This window comes from Heteronotia binoei, chromosome 5 (assembly GCF_032191835.1).
Source record: "Heteronotia binoei isolate CCM8104 ecotype False Entrance Well chromosome 5, APGP_CSIRO_Hbin_v1, whole genome shotgun sequence".
NCBI classification, from domain to species: Eukaryota; Metazoa; Chordata; class Lepidosauria; order Squamata; family Gekkonidae; genus Heteronotia; species Heteronotia binoei.
This window is the reverse complement of record NC_083227.1, coordinates 73,725,447-73,747,188: the sequence shown is the minus strand read 5'-3', so window position 1 is coordinate 73,747,188 and position 21,742 is coordinate 73,725,447. Positions and strand designations below refer to the sequence as shown.

The following is a 21,742-nucleotide window of genomic DNA, read 5'->3' as shown; positions in this document are numbered from 1 at the left end:
AAGTTGAAGAGATAAATAACATACTGTATTTAAAAGTATATCAGAGGTCTTATTTTCAAGTGAGGTTTGCAGCAGTGTCCAAGAACAGATTGGGAATGCTAGTTAATGGGTCTGTTTTCATCTGCTGAAAATGCTTTTGTACTGTGGGTTTAGCCTAATATTATTATGTACAACAAAAGTAGAAAATAAAAATAAAGTGTTCTGGCCATGGAATAAGTTCTGAACGATTAGCAGACTTTTACATGACTAGGGCCTGTGCCAGCTCTTCCATGGACTTTCTCACATTTGTTAGGGTTGCCAGGTCTCCCTTGGCCACTGGCAGGAGTCGGGTTGGCAAACTCCTGCAGATTTGGGGGTGGAAACTGGGGAGGGCAGGGACCTGAGTGGGGTACAATGCCATAGAGTCCATGCCCAGCACCCATTTTGTCCAGGGGAACTGACCTCTGTCATCTGCACATAAGCTGTAATTCTGGGGGATATCCAGGACCCACCTGGAAACTGGCAACCTAGTTTTCAAATTCAATCATTTCCTTTCTTCCACTTGGGGATACCAGCTGTGGGCTGTGATTGCAAAATACCTAAAGCTCTTGGGGCTGGGAAGCCTGAGGAAGGCAGGGTTTGGGGAGGAGAGGGACTTCAATGGGAGAGGGACAATAATGCCATACAGTCCCTCTTCCAAAGCAGCCCTTTTCTCCAAGTGAATTGATCTCTGTCTCCTGGAGTTAAATTGTAAAATAGCCAGTCACCACCTGGAGATTAACATCCCTAACTCACCCTGTTCGTAACTCTGCTGTGGTGTGCTTACAGCCCCATAGCTAGGGGCTACAGAGGGGCCACTGGGGAGAGTGCAAAAAGCTGGAGAGGCTGGGGGCCATCCCTCTCCCTCCTGCACGATTTAAAGAGCCTGTCAATCAGTTGATTGGCAGGCCCTTTAAATGGCATGGAAAGGGCAGTGGCGGGGAGCCCCCCCCCCCAAAAAAAAAATCTGTCAAGGGGCCAGGCCCCATAGGCCCCTGGTTAACTACGGGCCTGCTTACTTCTTTGACCTCAGGTTCTGCCTGCATCCACTGGCCGCACCATTTATCCTACAATACGATTTTAGCGAAGGGATCTAGTATAAACTGGAATATTGCGCCTCGGAGGACACCCTGGGCAGCCTAGCTGCCTCTCGACGTCAGGTTGCAACCCGATGTAATTAATTAAGCCACACTGATCCCAGGATGCGTTTCTATATGCCCTGGGGACTCTGCAGCTATATTGCTTTACAAAAGAAAAAGCTCTCTCGAAAATAGGCTGTGTAATTAAACTTCATTCCGGCAAGTCCGAGTGTTCCGCTGGCAAGGCGATTGGATTGCTTTCGAGGAACTAGACGGACTGCCCGCAAGAAAGCCTAAGTCGCTCCGTTGTCGTCCATCAATACTTCGTCTATAGATTTTTGCGCAGAAAAGTTCCACGGAGCAGTAGGCTGCTGTTCCAGCGAAAACTACATTTCCCGACACCCTCAGCGACGCATCCGGAAACGGAGGCGTGTACTGTGCATTCCCGCTAGTTCCAGGAAGGCAGCGCGGGCAATTTCGAGTCTGGCAGGCAAATTTCAGTTATCGGGTTCTGCAGAGTGAGGGGAGGCCATGTCGCTTGCATTGGATGACTCGCAGTGGCCTGAACATCTCGCGCCATTGAAAGTAAGTAGCGAGGATCGTGCCTTTCTGAGGCAGAAAGGAGCCTGTCGTTGGGGGTGTGGGATCCCTCAGATTTGGAGAGGTCCACGTTTTATACAAACACATACAATTCAATTATACATTTTCCTGGCAGTTCTGTCCTTAATCTGCGCTGACTTTCTTGTTATAAAACTGTCCCCAAATTGGAAAATATTCCCAAGTGGCAGGTAAGTTAGTCTGGTGACAGCAAAATAAAAGGACTTTTGCAACATCGTAAAGCTTTTAGTCTAACATAAATTTTTGTGGGCTATATGGTGTAATAAAAGCTAATTAACCTTTAAAGTTCCACAAGACTCCTGTTCCAAAATCGGGGTTCTGATTATTGAGGAAATCTTCATTAGGAGCCATGTTTCTATTAGGCAATAGAAACTGCTTAAATGTGCTGAATACACAGGGCATGCAGCAGCTGCTAGTGGTCGCTATACTTGCAGTGTATGTATACATCTGCTCTGAATTGATAGAAAGTGTGTAAAATATCTGGGTGCTTACACTAGATGATCTGATACCATTTTCAAAACCCATTTGAGACTTGGACTTCAGTAAGGACTAAAGCAGAGATGGCCAAACTTGCTTAACATAAGAGCCACATAGAATAAACGTCAGATGTTGAGAGCCACAAGGAAAGAAGGAAGTAAAATTGATTGGGAAGGGAGGAGGGAGAGGTGACAAGAAAGCAGCTTGACCTTTAAATGCATTCTCCAAGCCAGCCAATGGGGCGGTGGGGGCTTCAAAAACCGCACAATATGTGTGAAAGAGCCACATGTGACTCACGAGCCACAGTTTAGCCTCCAGTGGACTAAAGGATACCCAGTTCAGGAGTTCTTGATTGAAGCACTAGATGTTTCATTTGACCATGAGTGTCACTACTTCCCTCTTAAAGTATGCAATGCTGCCACCAGAAATTTAATTCCAAGCACTATATTTGACATCCCTCACTGAATTGTGCCTAAGCTCTAAGGCAGGAGTGTCAAACATGTGGCCTGGGGGCTGAATCAGGCCCCTCAAGGGTTCTTATCGGGCTCCCAAGCAACTGGCTGTCGTCTGCTTCCTTCTCCCTCCTTTTTGCTTCCTTCTGCATAACAGCTTGTTTTGTGAGCCTTGCTCAATCGCACAGGAGTGACAGAACAAAACCTCTATTTTCTCCATTGGCTGAGGCTCCTCTCTTGGGGAGGACGGGGTGGAGGCAGAGCTTGCTTTGCTAGGCTCTCTCAATCACACTGCAGAGCTACTGAGTCAAGCTTCTCTTCTTTCTATTGGCTGAGGCTCCTCCCCCTCCTTGTCCTCTGGGGAAGGAAGGAAAGAGCCAGAGCTTCCTTTACACAGTTTCCTGGATCCCATGGGAGAAATACAAAGAAATCACCTTTAAGACTAATGAGTGCTAATGTTTAAAGCATGTTTTATTTTAATTTTTTTTGTGTTTGTGTCCTTTATAAAGTTTATATCTCTGCTACCTAATCTTAAACAAGTACTCATATGGCCCGGCCCAACATGGCCCAGCCCAACAAGGTCTCATGTATGTCAGATCTGGCCCTTATAATAAATGAGTTTGACACCCCTGCTCTGAGGCTTCTTTGTTGGACTATGTGGCCCTGAGGATGAGACTCGAATCCAAATCCAAATCCCTTTATTGGCATAGAAGTAAAAAGTACAGCATGACGAAGTTGCACAGAGTTTCAGTTATAAAAACTAGTCAAGCATCAAGAAGGGAAGCTAGTCTTTTGCTCCCTGATTGTTATGGCAGCCAAAAGGTAATTTGCAACTAGGCTAGTGGTATGGTAACATCGGTCAGATAACAGAAAGAAAACCAACTTTGCCTCAGGTTGTCCATAAAGGTTAGACAGGATAGGTTTGATTATACAATCCCGCACTTCCCCATAGAAATCACAGTGAAGTAGGACATGGGTGACCGTTTCAAGGTGCCTTCCATTACATGAGCAGAATTTTTCCTGATAAGGGATGTTGGCAAACCTCCCAGACAGTACCACTGAGGGTAAAGCATTAAGTCTTCCTAACATAAAATGGTCTTTCTAGTATCCTGAACCCAAGCCTAGTTCATATGTGCTAATGTTTTAGTGGCTACTGTTGTTTCCTGTTTGTCTGTTTTTACTCTTGTAGAGCATGATGTTTCTCCTTAATGTTTTTCTACATGTGGGCTTGGATCCCAACCTACCACTGAATGAATGAAAAGGGCTAATGTTTGTACAAGGGCTTGTGTGTGGGATTTCACTTGGCTTCCACATTCCTGCTATAGTCCCTGTGACAAATATCATACCAACTAAAAGGATCTAAACCATCACAAAGGGACAGGAAGAGAGAGGCAGGAAAGCCATACTTTGGGTCCTGATCAGAGAGAACAATGAGATATAAATTTGATTTTTTCCCCCATGAGCTAATCATGTGTTCAGTCCAGATGAATATAATATTTTGTCCATGTGCTTGTTATGGCATTGTAGAAGTGGCAGTAATTACATTATATTATTTTGGTCTTCCTTCATGTGTAAGTGCTTCATCAAAACTGCCCTTATTCTAGACAAGAATTTATTTGAGGTACTACTTTTGTACTATATGAAAATAAGCTTTCAAATGTTTTCAGGAAGTGGACAACTTGTTGCGCTGTGGGATATGCTTTGATTACTTCAATATTGCAATGATCATTCCCCAATGTTCACATAATTGTAAGTACCAAGTTTTATCTCATTTTTATTTATGATTTTGATTTTTTAAAAATTACATTTCTCAGTCACACTGGCATAGTTAAACTCTAATGCTAAATACAATAAAATATCCCAAATGAATTCATTTTATCTCAATTCAATTCATCTTATCTAACAGAAATACTAAATTATTATGTGCATACATCTTCAGTGAGTTCTTGATGCTAGTCTTTTTTTTTAAATTTCTACTCATCAAATCTGAAATGTAGGGCCTGAAATTTGTAGTTAAACTAGGCATTTGAAACTCCAGGGTGATGAGGACTCTCAAGGAAAAAGAACATTCAGATGACAAATTACTTTTCCCCCCAAGTTTTGAGACTGGTGTGATGATAGCCAGAAACTCAGCTTGGGTGGTTTTTGAAATCTTTCTGCAAGTAGAGGCATAGAGTTGCTAGGAGACCACTACCATGGTCTTTTAATTAGTGTATAGGTTTCCAGTACAATCCAGATTGTGGTTGCTGAACTATACAGTATTGAACAGTGTGGTCCCAATGCCCTAAGGGCTTGCTCTTTCCTCTTATGTGATTTTTACAGTGTCTTCTTTCCACCCAAGGTGTACTAAGACGCAAGTACCATTGGTTTCAATAGTTGTTGTTTTCCCCTAATGATGTGACTTTGAGACAACAGGTAAAGTCTGGAACTCACAGTTTTGAAAATGACAATGAGAGAAGTGGTGGAAGAGAACTGTAAAAAGCAATAATGCATTGCATTGTGTGTGGGGGGGTGGGGAAGGGGAGAAGCAGGGGTGGGGGAGAAAGAGCCTCTTCCTTCAGTATCAGAATTCATGGGTGACCATGGGTATGTGGATATCTTTGTAAAGTAGTCTCTTCTTTCCCATGGTCCCTTGCCCAAGACTTCATGTAATATAATGCTACATCTGCTTTGACAATGTCTGCTATAGCAATGTCTTTTGTTCTGGAGCCACAGTAGAATTATTTGAAATCCTGTTTTAATGAGGCAAATGGTTATGTGGATGGGGGCTCATAAAACTACTATATGTGTACCCTAGTCCTGTGTAATTTTGCCTGGAAGTAAATCCAATGTGATTAACCACAAGTTATTATACATGGTTAAACAGCCTTTCTAGTTAGTGTCTTGTATACGTAGAGGCTGTTATGAGGGCACCCTTGGAGGCAACATTTTACCTTCTGTTTTTCTTTCCCTTTACTGACTGAGCTACGGTAGTTATGTGTTTTCTTTTTTGCTGAAGAACTCTGACTGTCCCACCCACTCTTTACAGTACAATATTTGGGCTGTTGGTTCAGCCCAGGAACCTGAGGGAAGGATTGGGAGCCCTCATTAACTTAAACACTTTAAATGGCACTTAAGGCATTTTGAAATTCCAAAGTAACTGAATATTTTATTCAGCATAGAAGAGGAAGGTTAGGTGAAATCAAGATGAAATTTCTGAGGTAAAGCCAGCACATACACAGACTTTAGTTCATAAGTTTCAACAAATGAGGGTGTCTTAAGGTTTTCACAGTGACTTAAATCTTTATGTTGACAGGCTTTGGTTCCAGTGTTTTCCTCAAGCACTTCAGTACACTTTCTTTGAGCATCCTGACTCTTTTGGTTGCCAGAAGGCTGGCGTGCTCTTTCTGGTACCCAGACCCCTTCTCTTGAAACACTAGTACTTGTCTTGAGTTTTTAGCTAATTCATAAGGTTTCTACAAGCAGTTTCTAACCACATTAGACCACAGATTTCTGCACTCTTCAGAGTTAACTCCCTGCTTGACTGGGTTAGGAAATTCTCAAGATCTGTCTCATTTTTTGGGCCCAAAGGGGAGTCTCTGTCTAACTACCCACTCTTCCTTGCCAACTTTCACTCAGTTCTCCTGTCTGTGTTAAATTGCTATTCGTCAGGACTGAATTCTGAAACTGTCAGTAGACTCTTCTCAGCTAGGGCTGAAATCAGATGAGCTTTTTTTCAGCATCCAATTTGGAAGTCTTTTTCTGCTCAGCTGATGATAACCAGTCAGATCTCTTGGAACAGCCTGTCACTCAGTGCTCTTTGGCTCTGAAGAATTAATCCTTCACAGTCCTTTATCTGTTTACACAGCTCTTCTAAGCTTTTAAAAGTGCAGTCTGTTACAGCTGTGTATAAACTAATAATATCATAAAATACAAATCTTAATGGGCTTCCTCATTTCAACATTCCCAACTAGATTGCTGTATGAAATTAAAAATTGTATTATATATGCAAACACTGTTTGAAGGACATTTCTCAAAATTAGCTTCATGAGCAATTTTTGGCTTTTTTGTTGTGCCATTTAGATTGTAAAGGTTTAATATTGTAAATATGGTAAATGTAACCTTAGATTGTATTTAGTTCTTTCTAGAAGATGATGCCCCTTGCTTCTGCTGTTTTAAAATGCCCATTCTAATGAAAGAATGTTGATAAAATCTTGGCTCTTGGAATGTGCAATTGAGAGCATGGAAAACTCTTTTCCTCTATTTTTCATACTCTTAAAAGAAGTCTCCTGGATCAAACCACTAGTTCATCTAGTTCAGTATTCTGTTTCACACAGTGGCCAACCAGTTGCCCTGATGAGCCAGTAAGCAGGGTATTAAGGCCAAGATCTTCCCCTGATGTTATCTCCTAGCATTGAATGCACTTTGCTTAGCCAATCCTGTTCTACGATTGTCTTGCCATTTTTTAAAATGGGATTTTTGTCCTATCAGATCTGTGGTGTGGAAGGTCCAGCTTCCATGTTCAGTCCACATATAGGATAGAAAGTGGGAATTTGTGGGGATTTGTAGTGCATGTGGTCTGGAGCAGGAAGGCCATTGGTCTTGCATTCCTGAAAACTGACAATGACACAGTCTCCTTCTGTTTTCCTCTCCTGCAGTGCATTGCAGTCTCCTCTGCAGCTCAGTAAACTTGAGCCAAACCCACAGAAAACAGGGAGGAGTGGGGGAAGAACCATATATGTTCTGTACAGTGGCATTATTTCATATTTAGATGATTTATACCTGTCTTCCTTACCTGTGTTATGATGCTGCTGGCACAGTTTTCTAAATTTGTGTGTACCATCAATTTATATAATGACTGTGATAAATGCTATTTATGGTGCTATTTGTTATGTCAGAAATAACTGTTGGTAAGATTTGCTAAAATTTGTTAATATTGCAGCATAGTCCCAGGTATCCTTTAGTCACATCTGTTAATAAATCTCTTAGCTTTTCTGTTTCCTGGAGGCTCTTTTAGTTTCTTTCCTCTGGTACATAATAAAGCAGCTGTTTCTGTAATGCTACAAGCTGAGTCTTTGACTGTTCTGATTTGGTATTTCAGTTGAGTGCTGTAATTAGTTTTGCAGTTATAGTTTTGAAGACATAAATTTACTACAGTGTCATTGTAAATATAAATGAGGCCTAGTGCTAAAGATTGTTCTCTTGATTCTGTTCCAGTGTTTTATTTCTGGATGCCTTTCAGTTCCTTTGGATATAAATAATGAACAGGGCATAAATCAGTCATGGCACATTCTAAAATGTCTTGGTATGGGGGAAGGGAGGCGTAATAGCTGTGTCGATCAATTAAACTTATTCATATTAATGCAGCTAGAAAATTAGTATGGATTTCCATATATGGAAAATTGTGTTATGTAACATTCATTAGACACTTCTTAATTGATCAGCAGTATAGCTGCTGAACTGAAAATAAATGGCTTTATTTCTTTGCTTCATCATCAAGAACGACATAAGTGGATTAGGTGCAGAATTAAACTCCTTTCCTATAGTTTTAGTGTTAAGGAATTAACAACTACATGATTAATGACTGGCATCTTACAAAATATTAACTGGTTGGCAAGTTCATAAACGAATGGAGAAATTATGATTATTTCTTACTAGGCTTGCTTGGATGCAGGGTGGATTGATTTTTAAGTCAAAGTGATTTAAACCAGTGATCTAAATCATAATTTAAATTATTTAAATCATAATTTATATCACCAAGAAAAAAAAAACCAATTTCAAACACTGATTTTCATTAAGCTTTCAAAATTCATTATTTCCTAAACAAGAGTAAAGCATTTCAAATGCATTGGTTTGCAGCTAGGAGAATGGTATATGAGCTCAAATACAAGGGAGGGGAATAACTGTAAAATTAACAAATTTTTTGGGGGCCTCTGTGTACACATGCAAAAATACTAAGCAAGGTAATGGGAATTGACTCTTTTAGACTATTCAGTATACCTATGTGGGTAGAACTTTCCAGAAGCAAGAACTGATAATTACTGAACACTTTTGGATTCTCCATAACATGAGAATCCTGTTGATAATCACCAATATAATAATTAGTTGATAATCACCAATATAATCACCAATATGGAAAAAAAATGTTCTCAGTAATAAATATCATTTATGATTTTTTTTTGGCTATGACCTATTGCCATATTATATAATCAGAGCTTTCTTTTTTTAGCAGGAACGCACAGGAATGTAATTCCGGCTGACTTGGTGTCAGGGGGTGCTGCTTAATATGCAAATAAGTTCCTGCTGGGCCTTTTCTTTAAAAAGCCCTGTGTGAAACAATGGTGATTTCACATGGTGTGGCCTAATATGCAAATAAGTTCCTGCTGGACTTTTTCTACAAAAAGAGCCCTGTATATAATGCTTGACCTGAAAAGTCAGTTGTTAACCATCCGTCCCCCCCAACATAGAAATCATGCTTTAAGTCAGTGTTCTCAACAATGAGTGCTGTGGAGTTGGTTGAAGAGTTGAGAAACATTTAAATGTTGAAGAGTTTAGAAATGTAGACTTTAAATGGTTGTTCACATTAAATTTGGAATTCATTCACAGCAAGGCTGTTGTATAAAACAATGATTAGAACTGATACTTTGTTTTAAAAAAACTACTTTAAATTTTTTTAAAAAAATGAATTTTAATGTTTTTAAAAAAATACATCAATTTTTAAAATCTACCTTACTGGGATGTAGTAAGAGCTCTGCACAAGACTCGACAAAGTTTCCTAATAGTGCATGCATTCTGTATGTTTTCTTTGAATTATTGAAGTGCATCACTGGAATAGTGTGAAGGAATTTTGATGGTGTTGCTGAGGAAGTGGTCGCTCTGAATATGTTGTTGGCATTATCAAGGAATGTAACCAAACAAAACAGTACTTTCTACTGGTAAATATGATACTCTAGGTGTGTTTCTATTGCTTGTGAAAAATTGTCATCCTATTTGTAAGACTCCCTTTTTCTCGTCTCAGCAGTGTTAGCAGCTGTGTGGAAAATATTTGATCACCATTCAAATGATGAGCTGAAGGAAAAGAGTCACTGTGCAGGGGAAAATGACATTCAATGTTGAAATTTATGCCTCAGGTTTTAGCAGCTGGAATATCAAACTATAGTGTTTCTACAAATAGCACACCCTTCTAATTATGTCATATGTTTCCCTCCAGATTGTTCTCTCTGCATACGCAAGACCTTATCCTATAAAGCTCAGTGTCCTACATGTTGTGTGGTAAGTGTTACTGACTGTCATATTCTGCTCTGTTGGAAATATTCTAGGCCAGTGATCCTCAACCTTTTTGGCACCAGGGACTGGTTTTGTGGAAGACGGACCGGTGGTGGTGGGGATGGTTTCTGCACTTTATTTCTATTATTACATTGTAATATATAATGAAATAATTACACAACTCATGGGCCAGTTGCTAACAGACCATGGACGGGTACTGGTCCATGGCCTGGGGGTTGGGGACCCCTGTTCTAGGCTACCTCTCTCTCAGTTCTGCAAATTTAGAGTGCATTGGAATTACCTGAAATTTATTCTGCTATAATTCAAGAATGGAATCATTGGCCCCCTAGGTGGAACATGGAACATTAAATAGTTGTTCTTTCAGCGTGCTCTTATCTGTTTTTCCCTCCTCAGATATCCCTGCAGCTTGGCTTCAGGCCTCATTGTTAGGATTGCCTTATTTTCTCTTTCCTTTACTAGCAGCCTAGCTCCCCTTCTCTTAATTTGCTTAGTGATTTCTTGGTTTTAGCCACAGTAGCTTCTTATCTCATTCTATATAATGCTGCATATATAGCATTAATGCTATATAATGCTGCATTTATGCATTATCCTGACAGTACACATGTAAGTGCACTTGAGGAATACTTGTCTACACAGGAAAACGCAAGAGGTAAATGACAGCTTGCTATCCAGCTATATGTGAATCCTCTTTCACCACCACCTTCCTTCAGTTTCTTTGACTAACAAAAGTAGGTTCTGAAAGGAGGAGTTTGGAGAAGTCTTCTGTGTGTGTCTGTGTGAATGTATACAAACCCTCTGTGGGCTAAATCATCCCTTTTAGCACTTAACTCTTCACGTAATTACTGTATGTCAACATATGCTTTAAACATGTATAAGTATGTAGGGAAAGTATATGCTTTACATTTCACAGTGAGGACTGTTTAGGGAGTGATGGGAAGTGGCATGGTGGGGAAAGGGATAAACAATCTGTATTCCCTGCGCTTAATTTGTATTCTTTAAGCCAAGATATTCTTTAGTATGAGCACAGAAGATGTGAGAGTGAACTGCATCTATAGAACAGGAAGCACAATTAAGCTGAGATGGCTAAAAAAACAGATTGCATTCGCAGAAGGATAAAAGGCTCAGTCTTTCTTCTTGGGTTACTTTGTGATAGCTCTAGAAAGACAGGATAACTGGGCTCATTTGTGCCAATAGCGTCATTCTTGTGAATCTTCATAGGAAGCAAGGTTATCTTATCTTCAGAGCTGCCAGGTCTAGTATGACTGCTTCTACTTAATAGGAAAAATATAATACAAAATCTGGGTTGTAGAGAATTCCTTTCTGACCATCTAGTGAAACACAGAGAAAATCATATCTAATCTTGAACCAGGCATTTGTGCCTCAGGAACCCTCAGGGCCACCCCACCAACTCTCTGGATCCAGAATGCCATGCTGGGTACAATATCAGACTCGGACACCAAATCGGCCCTCACGAAGGTTACAGAGGAGCCTGTGTCAGCATATCCCCAAACCAGCTGGTCTCTCAGCTCCACAGGTTCTCTGCTGGCTCTGCGGGGGCAAAAAGGCACTCATGGTTAATTGTGGCCACTCTCTTCTCTTTCACCTTTTGGGTAGCTGATATTTTTGAAGCAGGTTTGAATGTCTCTGCTTGTAACTGGGGACTGGCAGAACTAGAGTGGTCTGTCCCTCCAGTTAAAACATTTTCTAACCTGGGGCTGGTTCCAATTAACCATATCTGGGGCTTTCTTAACCTCTGCCTGAGCAGAAGCCCCTTCCTGTTTGGGATGAGAGTCCACTTTCCAACCCCTCTGGAACCCCTTCCCTTCCGTTCCCGGGATGTCCTCTAGTCCAACCCTCCCTGTTTAGCATCAGCTCATCCACAATTTCAGTTGCCTCAGTGGTACTTTAGGCTTTTTGTCCTTTACTAGATATTTTGGTTCCTTGGGGAGTTTGAAATAAAATTGGTCTAGCACCACTAGAATAAAATTGGTCTAGCATCAATAGTCTCCTGCTTTTGCCTCTTCCACGTGTCTCCTCCCCATCTCAGTCAGTTTTACCACATACTCAGAACAGGTTTTGCATAGCTGTGGGGATAAAATCCTAAACTGCTTTCAAAAGTTTGAACTGTTTAAAAACTATGGCTTTAAAATATTGAAATATTAAATTCATCAGCATGCCCTCCTGTCTGGGCATGCTGAGGTAGACAGCAGCTAGCTCCCCAGTTGGGTTGCTATAGAGGTAGGGTGTGTAGTCTGCTTCTGCAGCCACCCACTACATAGCTGTTTTCTCAAAATATAGTGAGAGATCTTCCCCCTCTTTATATGGAACAAAATCTTTTGAGGTAACTGCTTTGCTCAGTCTTCAGGCACATCATCTCGAGGTCATGTTTTTGCTGTTCCTCCTGCATCTCCCACTGCTCCTGGAGCATCCTTCACTTCTCCTCCTGCAGCTTTTCCTCCTTCTCAAGCACTTGCCTGCACTGCTTCCCCTACAAACGCAACTTTCCAGCTATAGCTTCCTGAGCTGGATGTTGACCTGCTGGCTTAGGCATTCAGCTGCTGCTGCTCCTAGGGATTTGCCAGCATTTTGCAGGAGAGCTTTCATCTCAGCAACAGTCCCGGTATCATAATCTATATTCTGTTTCTTGCATTCATCCTACAGCTCTTACTTTATCATCTTAAGAATTCTCACTGGCTCTGCTATCCCCATCCTAGCTAGCCTGATTTGACCCTACTCCAATTGACTTAAAACCCTCTGTAAAACTTCCATTGTTCTCTTTGTGTGTGCGCATGCCAAATTTAAAATCCTCTGGTCAATCAAGTTCGCAGTGGCTGCTAACAGACTGGCACTTTGGGCCGACTCAGAGATGCCTCTGAAATGACCCCAAAAAATCCTTCCACATGCAAACATCTGCCGCCTGTCCTCGTCCCGTACTCATCCCGTCCTCTGGCCTCCACATGCAATGCAAAAAGTTACCACTTCCAAATTGGTAGCAAATTTTTGAGCTACACGTCAGTCACCTTCTTGGCAACTGGAAGTGGAAGGGCGCAAGCAAGACACCTTGGCAGTGTGAAACTGCCAAGCTGCCCCAAGTCACATCCGGCTTTTTTAAAAATAAAAACTGTTCAGAGTGCATGTGTGCACAGGTGCACACATGTGCATGACTACTGAAAATGTATGGGGAAGCTGAGTGATGGGAATGGTGCTCAACAGCTGTCAAACATGCCCATGTCAACCCATGGACAGGATGGGGATGGCTTGCGGGGGAGCGTGTGGAAGCTTCAGGATGGCTCTTTTTGAGCCGGCCCAATTCAAGACGCCTCCCAACCCCCCCAAAATGCTGGCCTGTTATCACACTCTAGTGTCCCTATCTCACATGCCACCAAATTGTGGTAGAACATGCCTACTCTGGCCTGCAGGCCTTATTTTGTCCTGCCCTCCTAGGGGTTCCCAACTCCCTGGAGGGGGATTTTTCTTCTCTCTAGGATAGCTCACCACTACTACCTTAGAACTTCCAGATTCCCTTCAAAGTTCAGAGGTCTTGCCTCAGTGTCTCCCACTGCCCAGCTCTGGGTCACTGTGGGGACCATTTACTGCCTTGGGTGCCCTTGAAGGAATAGCTGTTTGCCAAGTGCCTTCTTTGCTGTGGCTCTTCTCTTCATATTCAAGACAGGAGATCTATGAGGTACAGAGAATGATCCCCAGCACCAAAAGTTGTAAAGTATTTATTAAAAAGAAAATGTTTACAAGCATACTTTCAGCACAGCACCAGGCTGAGCAAGGAATACAAAAGAAATTGGTAAAAATGAAAATCATCTGCACCTTCCTCTATACATGCCCTTTCAGCTGTTAAAATATAGGGCAGACTCTGTAGCTTAGATGTTCTAGCTCTCTACAAAGTTTACTTTACCTTGAAGCTCCCTTCAGCTCTCTAGGTGAGCATGTGGTCAAAATGGCTGCCTGCTCTAGAGCAGAGGTCTGTGCACTCTTGATTGCAGCACCTAAGGAAAAGACAGCTCCTTCTGACTGCAAGGAGTTTTTATCATGTCTCTTTCCCCTCCCAGATGACCCGGTCAGCCCAGGTCAAGGAAGCTTTTCCTGTTGTCTTCAGAAAGTTCCTTCCTTAAGCCTCTCTAGAATTTAACACCCACAACTCTCTGCTCCCTGCCTGAAGAAGGCGAAGAGAGAACGATCCTTTTTGTCTAGACCTATTAGCATTTGTATGAGGATTGTCTGATATATAAGTGAACTGACTCCCTTAGAGAAAAAAAAACTGCCTGTTAAAATACAAAGCAAAGGTTTTGCCCATTTGTCAACCTCCCAGGAGACAAAAAAGAAGCATTTCTTTACACTTTATTTTCTTTCATCAGACAATGAGAATGCCTCCACCAGCAACAGAACAACATAAGTTTGCACCATATATGGCAACCAAAAGAAATAGACCAGTTTTATAAAAGAATAATTTGTATGTACTAGACCTTTTCAGAAACTGTATCTGCTTGTTCTGCAATTAATCCAAGTTTGGCATTTTCTGTTTTCTCTCCCATCCTCCATTTGTGGCTTAATATTCTTATCTTCCTTAAGTGCCGAATGTTCTGTTGCAAATCTTAGTTACTGCTCTGTTAAATCAGTGTATGACTGGAGATTATTGGTAAGAATGGATTTTCTTGCTAGATTATAGCTTTCTAAAGCAAAACAAAATGCTTAACTTTATATAATGCTTCTCAAATGTTCAGTTTCACATTTTCTAGCATCTTTGTTTTTCCATTAGATGTGGCCCCTTCTAGAGACAATATGACAGACTTAAAATGTATGAGTACTCTCTTGACTGTTTTCTGTTCTTTTGTAGGCAGCTGTAGAGCCCGATCTGAAAAACAACCGGATGTTAGATGACCTGGTAAAAACCTTTAATTCTACAAGGTACTGCACTGTTTTGAGAATCTGAGAGTGAGAAATGCAGCTGTCACTTGTCTTTTGCTTGGAACTGGATAAAAGTTTTCATTTGGCCAAACTGGCTAAAAGCTGAAAACTTAACCCAGTGTACAACCAGAGGGGATGCGTTTAATAGGATCCAGGAAATGTACTTGCTAGTCTTTAAATTGGTCACTGGGTATTAGTCAAATGTGCCAAAGCATGTACACATGATGCTACCTTCTACTGTTTGACCATTGGTATAGCAAGGTCAGTATTGTCTTTTCTGACTGGCAGCAGTTCTCAAGGGTCTTAAGTGAAGGTCTTTCATCTCTTCTACTACTTGATTCTTATAAATGAGTATGCCAGGGATTGAACCTGGGACCTTGTGCATACAAAGCAAGGGCTTTTCCACTAGGCTGTGCCTCTCCTCTAAGTCTTTTATTCAGTTTGTACACAAAGGTACACATACACCCATGTATAAAGGGGGAGAGAAAAAGTGAGTGTATCTATCTACACAGTTTTCTGTCAAGAAGGAGGCTTCCTTTTTGCATTTCTTTGAAGTAATTTATTTGTTTGTACATTTTCTGGCACTTTTTGCCCCAGAGGGACTGATGGAGGCTTACAGAAATGTTTGAAACAATTTAAAAAATATTAGCTAAAAAAAAAGACAATCAACCCCCCCCCCCCCCCACTCCAAACATATCCTGGGTGGACCCTCTTTCACTGGGTTGGCTGTCTCTTCTGTTCTAAGGTCTCTTTTCTTAAGGGTAGACAAAGTGGAACTGCTTGTGTGAGCTGCATATGGGAGAGATTCCGTTCTTGTAATGAATTCAGTAGCACCATTGTGTTCTAGGCCCTGCCAATGCCTTTTATCCCCCCCCCCTGGTCTTGATGACATGACAATAGACAAAGGGGCACAGGATAGAGAAAAATGAACAGAGGGAGGCAGACATATTATTTAGCAGTACACTGCAGCAGAACATCAGTGAAGCATGAGTTGTTTGTAGTTATCTGTAAATTTCATTCCAGAGTTGAATCACTCTGAATTATGACCCCCCCCTCTTTGAATGGGCCTGAAGCACACAAGTTTCCCCCATCTATTAGAACTGGAAAGGGGGAATCTCTCTCTTTCTCTCTCACATAGTTCTTTCACTTTACCCCTCCCCCTCTCTGAAGAAACATGTGTGCACACAAAAATTTATACCTGGAATTAAACTTTGTTGATCTTAAAGCTGCCACAGGACTCCCTCCCTCTCTGTCCCCCCCAGTTCTTTCCTTCCCTCTCACTTCCTCCCCAAAGGAGGGGGAGGAGGGAGAGGAGCACTCAGCCAGTCAAGAAAAGGAAAGGCTTGGCTTTCTTTCTCTCCTTTCCTCTGTGAAGCAGGAGAGGAGAGAACTGGCAAAAGCAAGCTGCAATGCAGGAAGCAGATAAGAGCCAGTTGTTCGCAGGCTAGATAGGAGCCCTGTAGGGGTTGGTTCTGGCACGCAGGCTTAATGTTTGACACCCCTGTCTTAGATCGTTGTAGAAGGGGCAGAACATACCCAGCTGTTTCCATTTTCTCACTTGCACAAGGGCATATACGTTCATGAGATGGCACATCATCATGACTCCTTCTCTGAAAGTGTCAATGGGAGATCATTGAAATGGGCCAAAGTGAAAGCTTTCCTGTATTGGGGAATCAATAAATTAGGTAAATAGTCTGCTGGTCCAAATTTTTCCTAAAAAATGGTATTTTGTGACAAGAATTAAATGGTGTTGCAGTGTCCTCAGTACTTTGCTTTATTACAGATTTAGCTTTTAAATAACAAATTCTGCTTAAACTGCTGGGAGAATATCCATAGATTGTTCTCTGAAAAGGCCCTTTTCATCTTGATTGAAAGGTGTCTATTAATGTCAAACATGCAAGACCAACATTAAATGTATCCACCTATAACTAAGCATACAAAATTGTACTCTTTGGCCTGTTCATGAAATAAAAAAAATACAAATGTGTAAAATTTCCACGGGAAAAACATCGCAATAGACCAATACTTGAGAGAGTTGCAAACAGAGAGAGAGTTTGCATAGAAATGCTCTTATAGAGTCACAGTAGGTAGGACTACCAGTATATTTGGATATCAAATTAAACTTTATACCAGTGAAAACACTGACCTTTTAAATTATGAATTATCATTAAAGACATAGCATATTAACAGCTGCCAAAATCACTCACGTTTTAACAAAAAAAATTTAGAAGATATGTCAGTATCACTGTCTGTGCTATTTGTTTTATTGTATTTTATGGTTTTAGCTTGTAGTTTTCCTTGTTTTAACTTTTGTTGTTATCTGCCCTGAGCCCACTCGTGGGAAAGGGCAGAATACAAATTAACAAAAATAAATAAATAAATAAATAAATAAATAAATAAATAAATAAAAATACACAAGAATTATCATAATGTAATGCTGTAGGATGGTCTGACATAAAAATTTCACACTAACCTTGTCTTAAAAATGTTTCACTCACTCCAAAAGAGAAAATATTTTGTAAGGATTTTTTTTTTGTGCTCCCCCTGATTGCTCACTTTTCCCACTGAACAAACTGAAAAAGTCCTCACAATCTACAAAGTTCAGCTCACTGTCTCTGCATGGGAAGACCAGGAGGCTTAGTAGGTCTGAAAAATAATTATGGTCCTGACCTGGATAGCCCCGGCTAGCCAGATCTCATTAGATCTTGGAAGCTAAGCAGGGCTGACCCTGGCAGTTACTTGGATGGGACACTTCCAAGGAATACCAGGACCGGGACGCAGGGGGAGGCAATAGGAAGCCACCTCTCTGAACAGCTAAGCCTCACTAGGGGTCTCTAGAAGTCAACCATTACTTCCAGACATGCACACACACACAAAAAAAAATAATTTAAAAAAATGAAAAATAATTACAGGAAAAGCCTGGTGTATCAACTTCCTTGTCTTTCCAGGACATCACAGTAGCCTCACTTCAAAGATATTGTAATATAAATGAAAGTATGAAATGAATAGTGGTTTTCTATGTAGGCAATCCTGTTGCTATTACTCAGGGACACTTGAAAATAGATTGAAATCTGATGAACATTTGCTAGTCTTAGTCATTGCCTTTCTGACCTGTTTACTTTGATTTTTTTAAATGGAGGGAACTTTTTAAATAAACACAAAATTGGGAGAACATTGTTTATAATTTATAATGACAAAGGATCATCAATTTCCCAAGGTATTCTTCTGAAAAGCAGCAGCACAAGAAAACTGAAACTACAATTAATATGTAGTGCTAAGACTTCCTGATAATAAACAAAGTAGGAGAGGGCATCTGGTGAGATGAAGTATTAGATTTGTGTAATTTTGAACTTTACCATTTGTACTTAGCGGATGCGGGAATCTAGAGTTGATAGGCAGTACTTGGCAACCAGTGGGAGGGCTCTGGGTATTTATATGGCTGGCTGGCTGTGGCATCACATCATTTTTTTTGGCGGGGGGGGACAGAAGTGACATGGGAATTTCTGGAAACTCTGTGGTAAAACCTTAGAGTTGATTCCTAGGTGATTCCTACAGGTACTGTTTATCATGTCTTTTTTTTTTTTAACTGGAAGTGATGTGATGCCACAGTCAAGGCTGTGGTTTTTAAAGATAATTTTCTTCCATGGGCAGTGGGACCCAGGCAGTGACTTCATGCATTTCTGGGTGTGTGAAATTGCTGATTGGCTGTGTGGCTTTCTAAAAAAGAAAAAAAAACCTGTGCAACACATGAGTGAAGATAAGCTGCGATTTCACCCACTTCTGGGTGGGTGAAATTGCCTCTTGGCCTTCACTTGTGTGCTGTGTGGCTTTGCAAAAACCACTTAAAGGGACCACTTTTAAATGGTTTTTGCAAGCCCCACTGACATGGTTCTTACAAACCTCGTGGGAGGTCCATGTTGGCAGGATGACATGGACTGGGCTCACAGACTGTGAACTGGGTGCCGGTCTGTGGAAAAATTAGGTCCGTGGTCTGGTCTGTGCCCATCCTTAGACCCAACCAAGACCCAAGGTAGGATCAACATAAATTCTGATGCTGGAAAGTGCAAGATGAAACATGAAAAGCAGATTCAACTAGAACTTTATAGAGGTATAGTTGAACTAATTAATATCCATATGGGATAAGATATGCAAGATATTAGCACCTATAATGCCCTACTTCAAAGGTAGTAGATCATCCCTGAACTCACAATTTGTTAAAACAGAGGAGTCACCTTTCTTCACATCTCAGTTCTAATCCTTGACAAAGATATTAAATTTCTGGGAATTGTTTATGTTTGGGGGAATACTTGGGTCTTGGGAAAAATGGAATCATAAGCAATACTTTTGTATCCATATCAAAACTTTCAGAACATGAAACAAGTGGCCTCTATCCAGCCATCTGTGAATCAAAGGCACATGGAGTCCTCCCCCCACCCCCAATATTCCTCTCAATTCCTGTAGTCCCTTTTGACCCTATGGAAAGATCATTCCTGGGATGGTGACATCCATACTGAGGAACAGCTTTATGGGTCAGTGGGCTGAACGGAGGAGGGTCAGAATTGACTAGTTTCCTCAGAAAAGCTAAGTTTTCAGAAGAGGAAATGATTTCCCAGTTTCTGCATGTCCTTTCTCACTGTAGTTCCTGAGCCATGTGATTTCTGCAGCCCAAGGAGTGGTTTTTCTCTTTTGATTGGAAGAGGCTGCAGAACCACAGAAGAATGCAGGAGCTGCCTGTTCTGAGCACAGAGTGGTTGGGTACAGGCCATTATGTATAATTTAGTACATAATATATTGTTTAATATATTGATGAAATATATTTATTTATTAAACATTTTTAATAATTGCACATATATCCAGTGAGAGCTGCTTCATCTTTTAAAAAAAATGTTCTGCCAGTTGGGCAAAATGGGAGAAAAGCAGAAATAGTCAATAGTCAAGTTTCCAGTTCTTTCAATTTCTGGTAGAGGGGAACATAAAAGCCCCCTCGCCCACTTTTCATACCTTTTTTTCTTGTATTCTCTTAAAACCTTGGATTTTTAATGAGAGCTACTCATTATATGCCCTGACCTGGATGGCTCAGGCTAGTCTGCTCTTGTCTAATCTTGGAAGCACTAAGCAGGGTCAGCCCTGGTTAGTATTTGGATGGAAGAAGTCCAGGGTCACCATGCAGAGGCAAGCAATAGCAGACCACTTCTGAAAATCTTTTGCCTTGAAAACACCACACGGTCTCCATATGTTGGTTGTGATTTGACAGTACTTTCCACATCACCACCACTTCTCATATATGTTAATATATAAAATGTGCTCCCTGTCAGCTAAAGGCAGGGCTGGTTGTATTTCCTTTCGTACAAGCAGGCCCGTAGCTACGGGGGGGGGGGGCAGGCTGCTCTATGTAAACCCCCCTTCTCACTGTAGGACCCCTCCATTCCCAGGCTATTTCTCTCCTGCTCCTTGTGCGTACAGTGACAGAGAGCAGGGGAGAGAGAGAAAATGTGAGAGCAAGAGGAGGCAGCAAAAGTGACACAGAGAGAAAGTGGGAGAGCGAGAGGAGGCAGCGAAAGTGACAGAGAGAGAGAGTAGGAGACAGAAAGCAGGAGAGCAAGAGATAGAGCGTGAGAGAGAGTGAGAGGGAGCTGGGGCCTGGTGGCTGGCTGCTGGAAGAAACAGCCAAGCCCCACAGACCCCCACCCAAAATTATATCCCCTTGCCCTCCCCACCCCAAAATTATATCTCCTTGGCCCCCCACCCCACCCCAAAATTTCTGGCTATACGGCTGTGTACAGGGAAACACTGAAGGTCATTTCACTGAGCCTTCTTGAGTCTTATGAGAAGATTCTCTTTTGTGATCTTTTCCTGGCTCTTCTGTGGGCTGTGCAAGCTACTCTTAAGCAGCTGATGAACTTCTAGTAGCTCCTGAGATAGCTTTTGGACCTCCCTGCTCTAAGGCAAGGAAATACTGGAATTGTTTTAGCCTTAAGGGAGATGAAAGAGTGATACCAGCAATAAATTCCACTTGTCCCTAACCAGTTAGCATCAGGTCAGGTGGGTAGCCATGATGGTTTGAAGCAACAGAACAAAGTTTGAAACCTTAAGACCAACAAAGTTTGATTCTGCATGTAAACTTTGGCGTGCATGCACATTTCTTCATATATATTGAAACCGTTTTTCTCAGGCCTTACATTTAGGTAGGTAGAGAGAGGGTGGGGGGAGGGTTAGTTTCTAGGAGTCTAGCCCTTCCTGGCGACTACCTGCCTACATATATGTTAAGGCTGAGGAAAATTGTTTCAGTGTATCTGAAGATGTGTGCGTGCACATGAAAGCTTATACTCAGAATTAATCTTCGTTGGTCTTAAAGGTGCAACTGGACTCAAACTTTGTTCAGTTAACATAGGGTAGTTTGCAAGAGTGCTGCCTGTTGAGAAGTGATTATTAAGAGAGTTTAAAAAAAGCCCTTCTGTGCCTGTGCATTCGCTGTCTGCAGCAGAATGGCTACTAAACCCATTGTAGGATTACAGCAGGAATGGCTTTATTAACAAGAAGCTGATAGTAATCGGACGTTTCCTGCCAGTTGTACAATTGAATGTGTAACTATTGACTGGCTTTGTCTTTTGCTCCCCAGATATAATTTCTTTACCAGATGACTCACAGTCCTGTCCCTCAGTGCTTTTATTAAACTTTTGACCTTTCTGCCCAGAACAAATTGTTCTTTAAAAATGTATGCAAGGCTATAACATTTATTGATTCATAAAGTATTTAGAGGTTGCAATTGGTATGAGAATATACATTCATTCTTCTGGGGAATACCTTAGAAAAAAATTAAACCCATATTAAATCATTATAAGAAATTAATAATGTGTATTTCAAATAACGACATTGTCAAAGGAACACAGAGACCTAATTATTCTTGTATGT

The 21,742-nt window shown here is 41.2% G+C and overlaps 1 protein-coding gene across 3 annotated transcripts in view; it reads left to right on the top strand.

The window, feature by feature from the left end:
* Window positions 1-1,497: 1,497 nt before the first annotated feature.
* The window catches only part of RAD18 (RAD18 E3 ubiquitin protein ligase), a 207,641-nt gene continuing 187,396 nt past the window's right edge, over window positions 1,498-21,742 (top strand). Inside the window, exons 1-4 of one of the 3 annotated variants that reach the window (XM_060239602.1) lie at window positions 1,498-1,682; window positions 4,312-4,393; window positions 9,834-9,895; window positions 14,760-14,830. In XM_060239602.1, coding sequence (XP_060095585.1) covers window positions 1,629-1,682; window positions 4,312-4,393; window positions 9,834-9,895; window positions 14,760-14,830 — 269 coding nt within the window. In that variant the 5' untranslated portion in view covers window positions 1,498-1,628. Of the gene's footprint in view, window positions 1,683-4,311; window positions 4,394-9,833; window positions 9,896-14,759; window positions 14,831-21,742 lie in introns of those variants that run through there. The other 2 variants (XM_060239603.1, XM_060239604.1) reach the window with 2 other exon arrangements.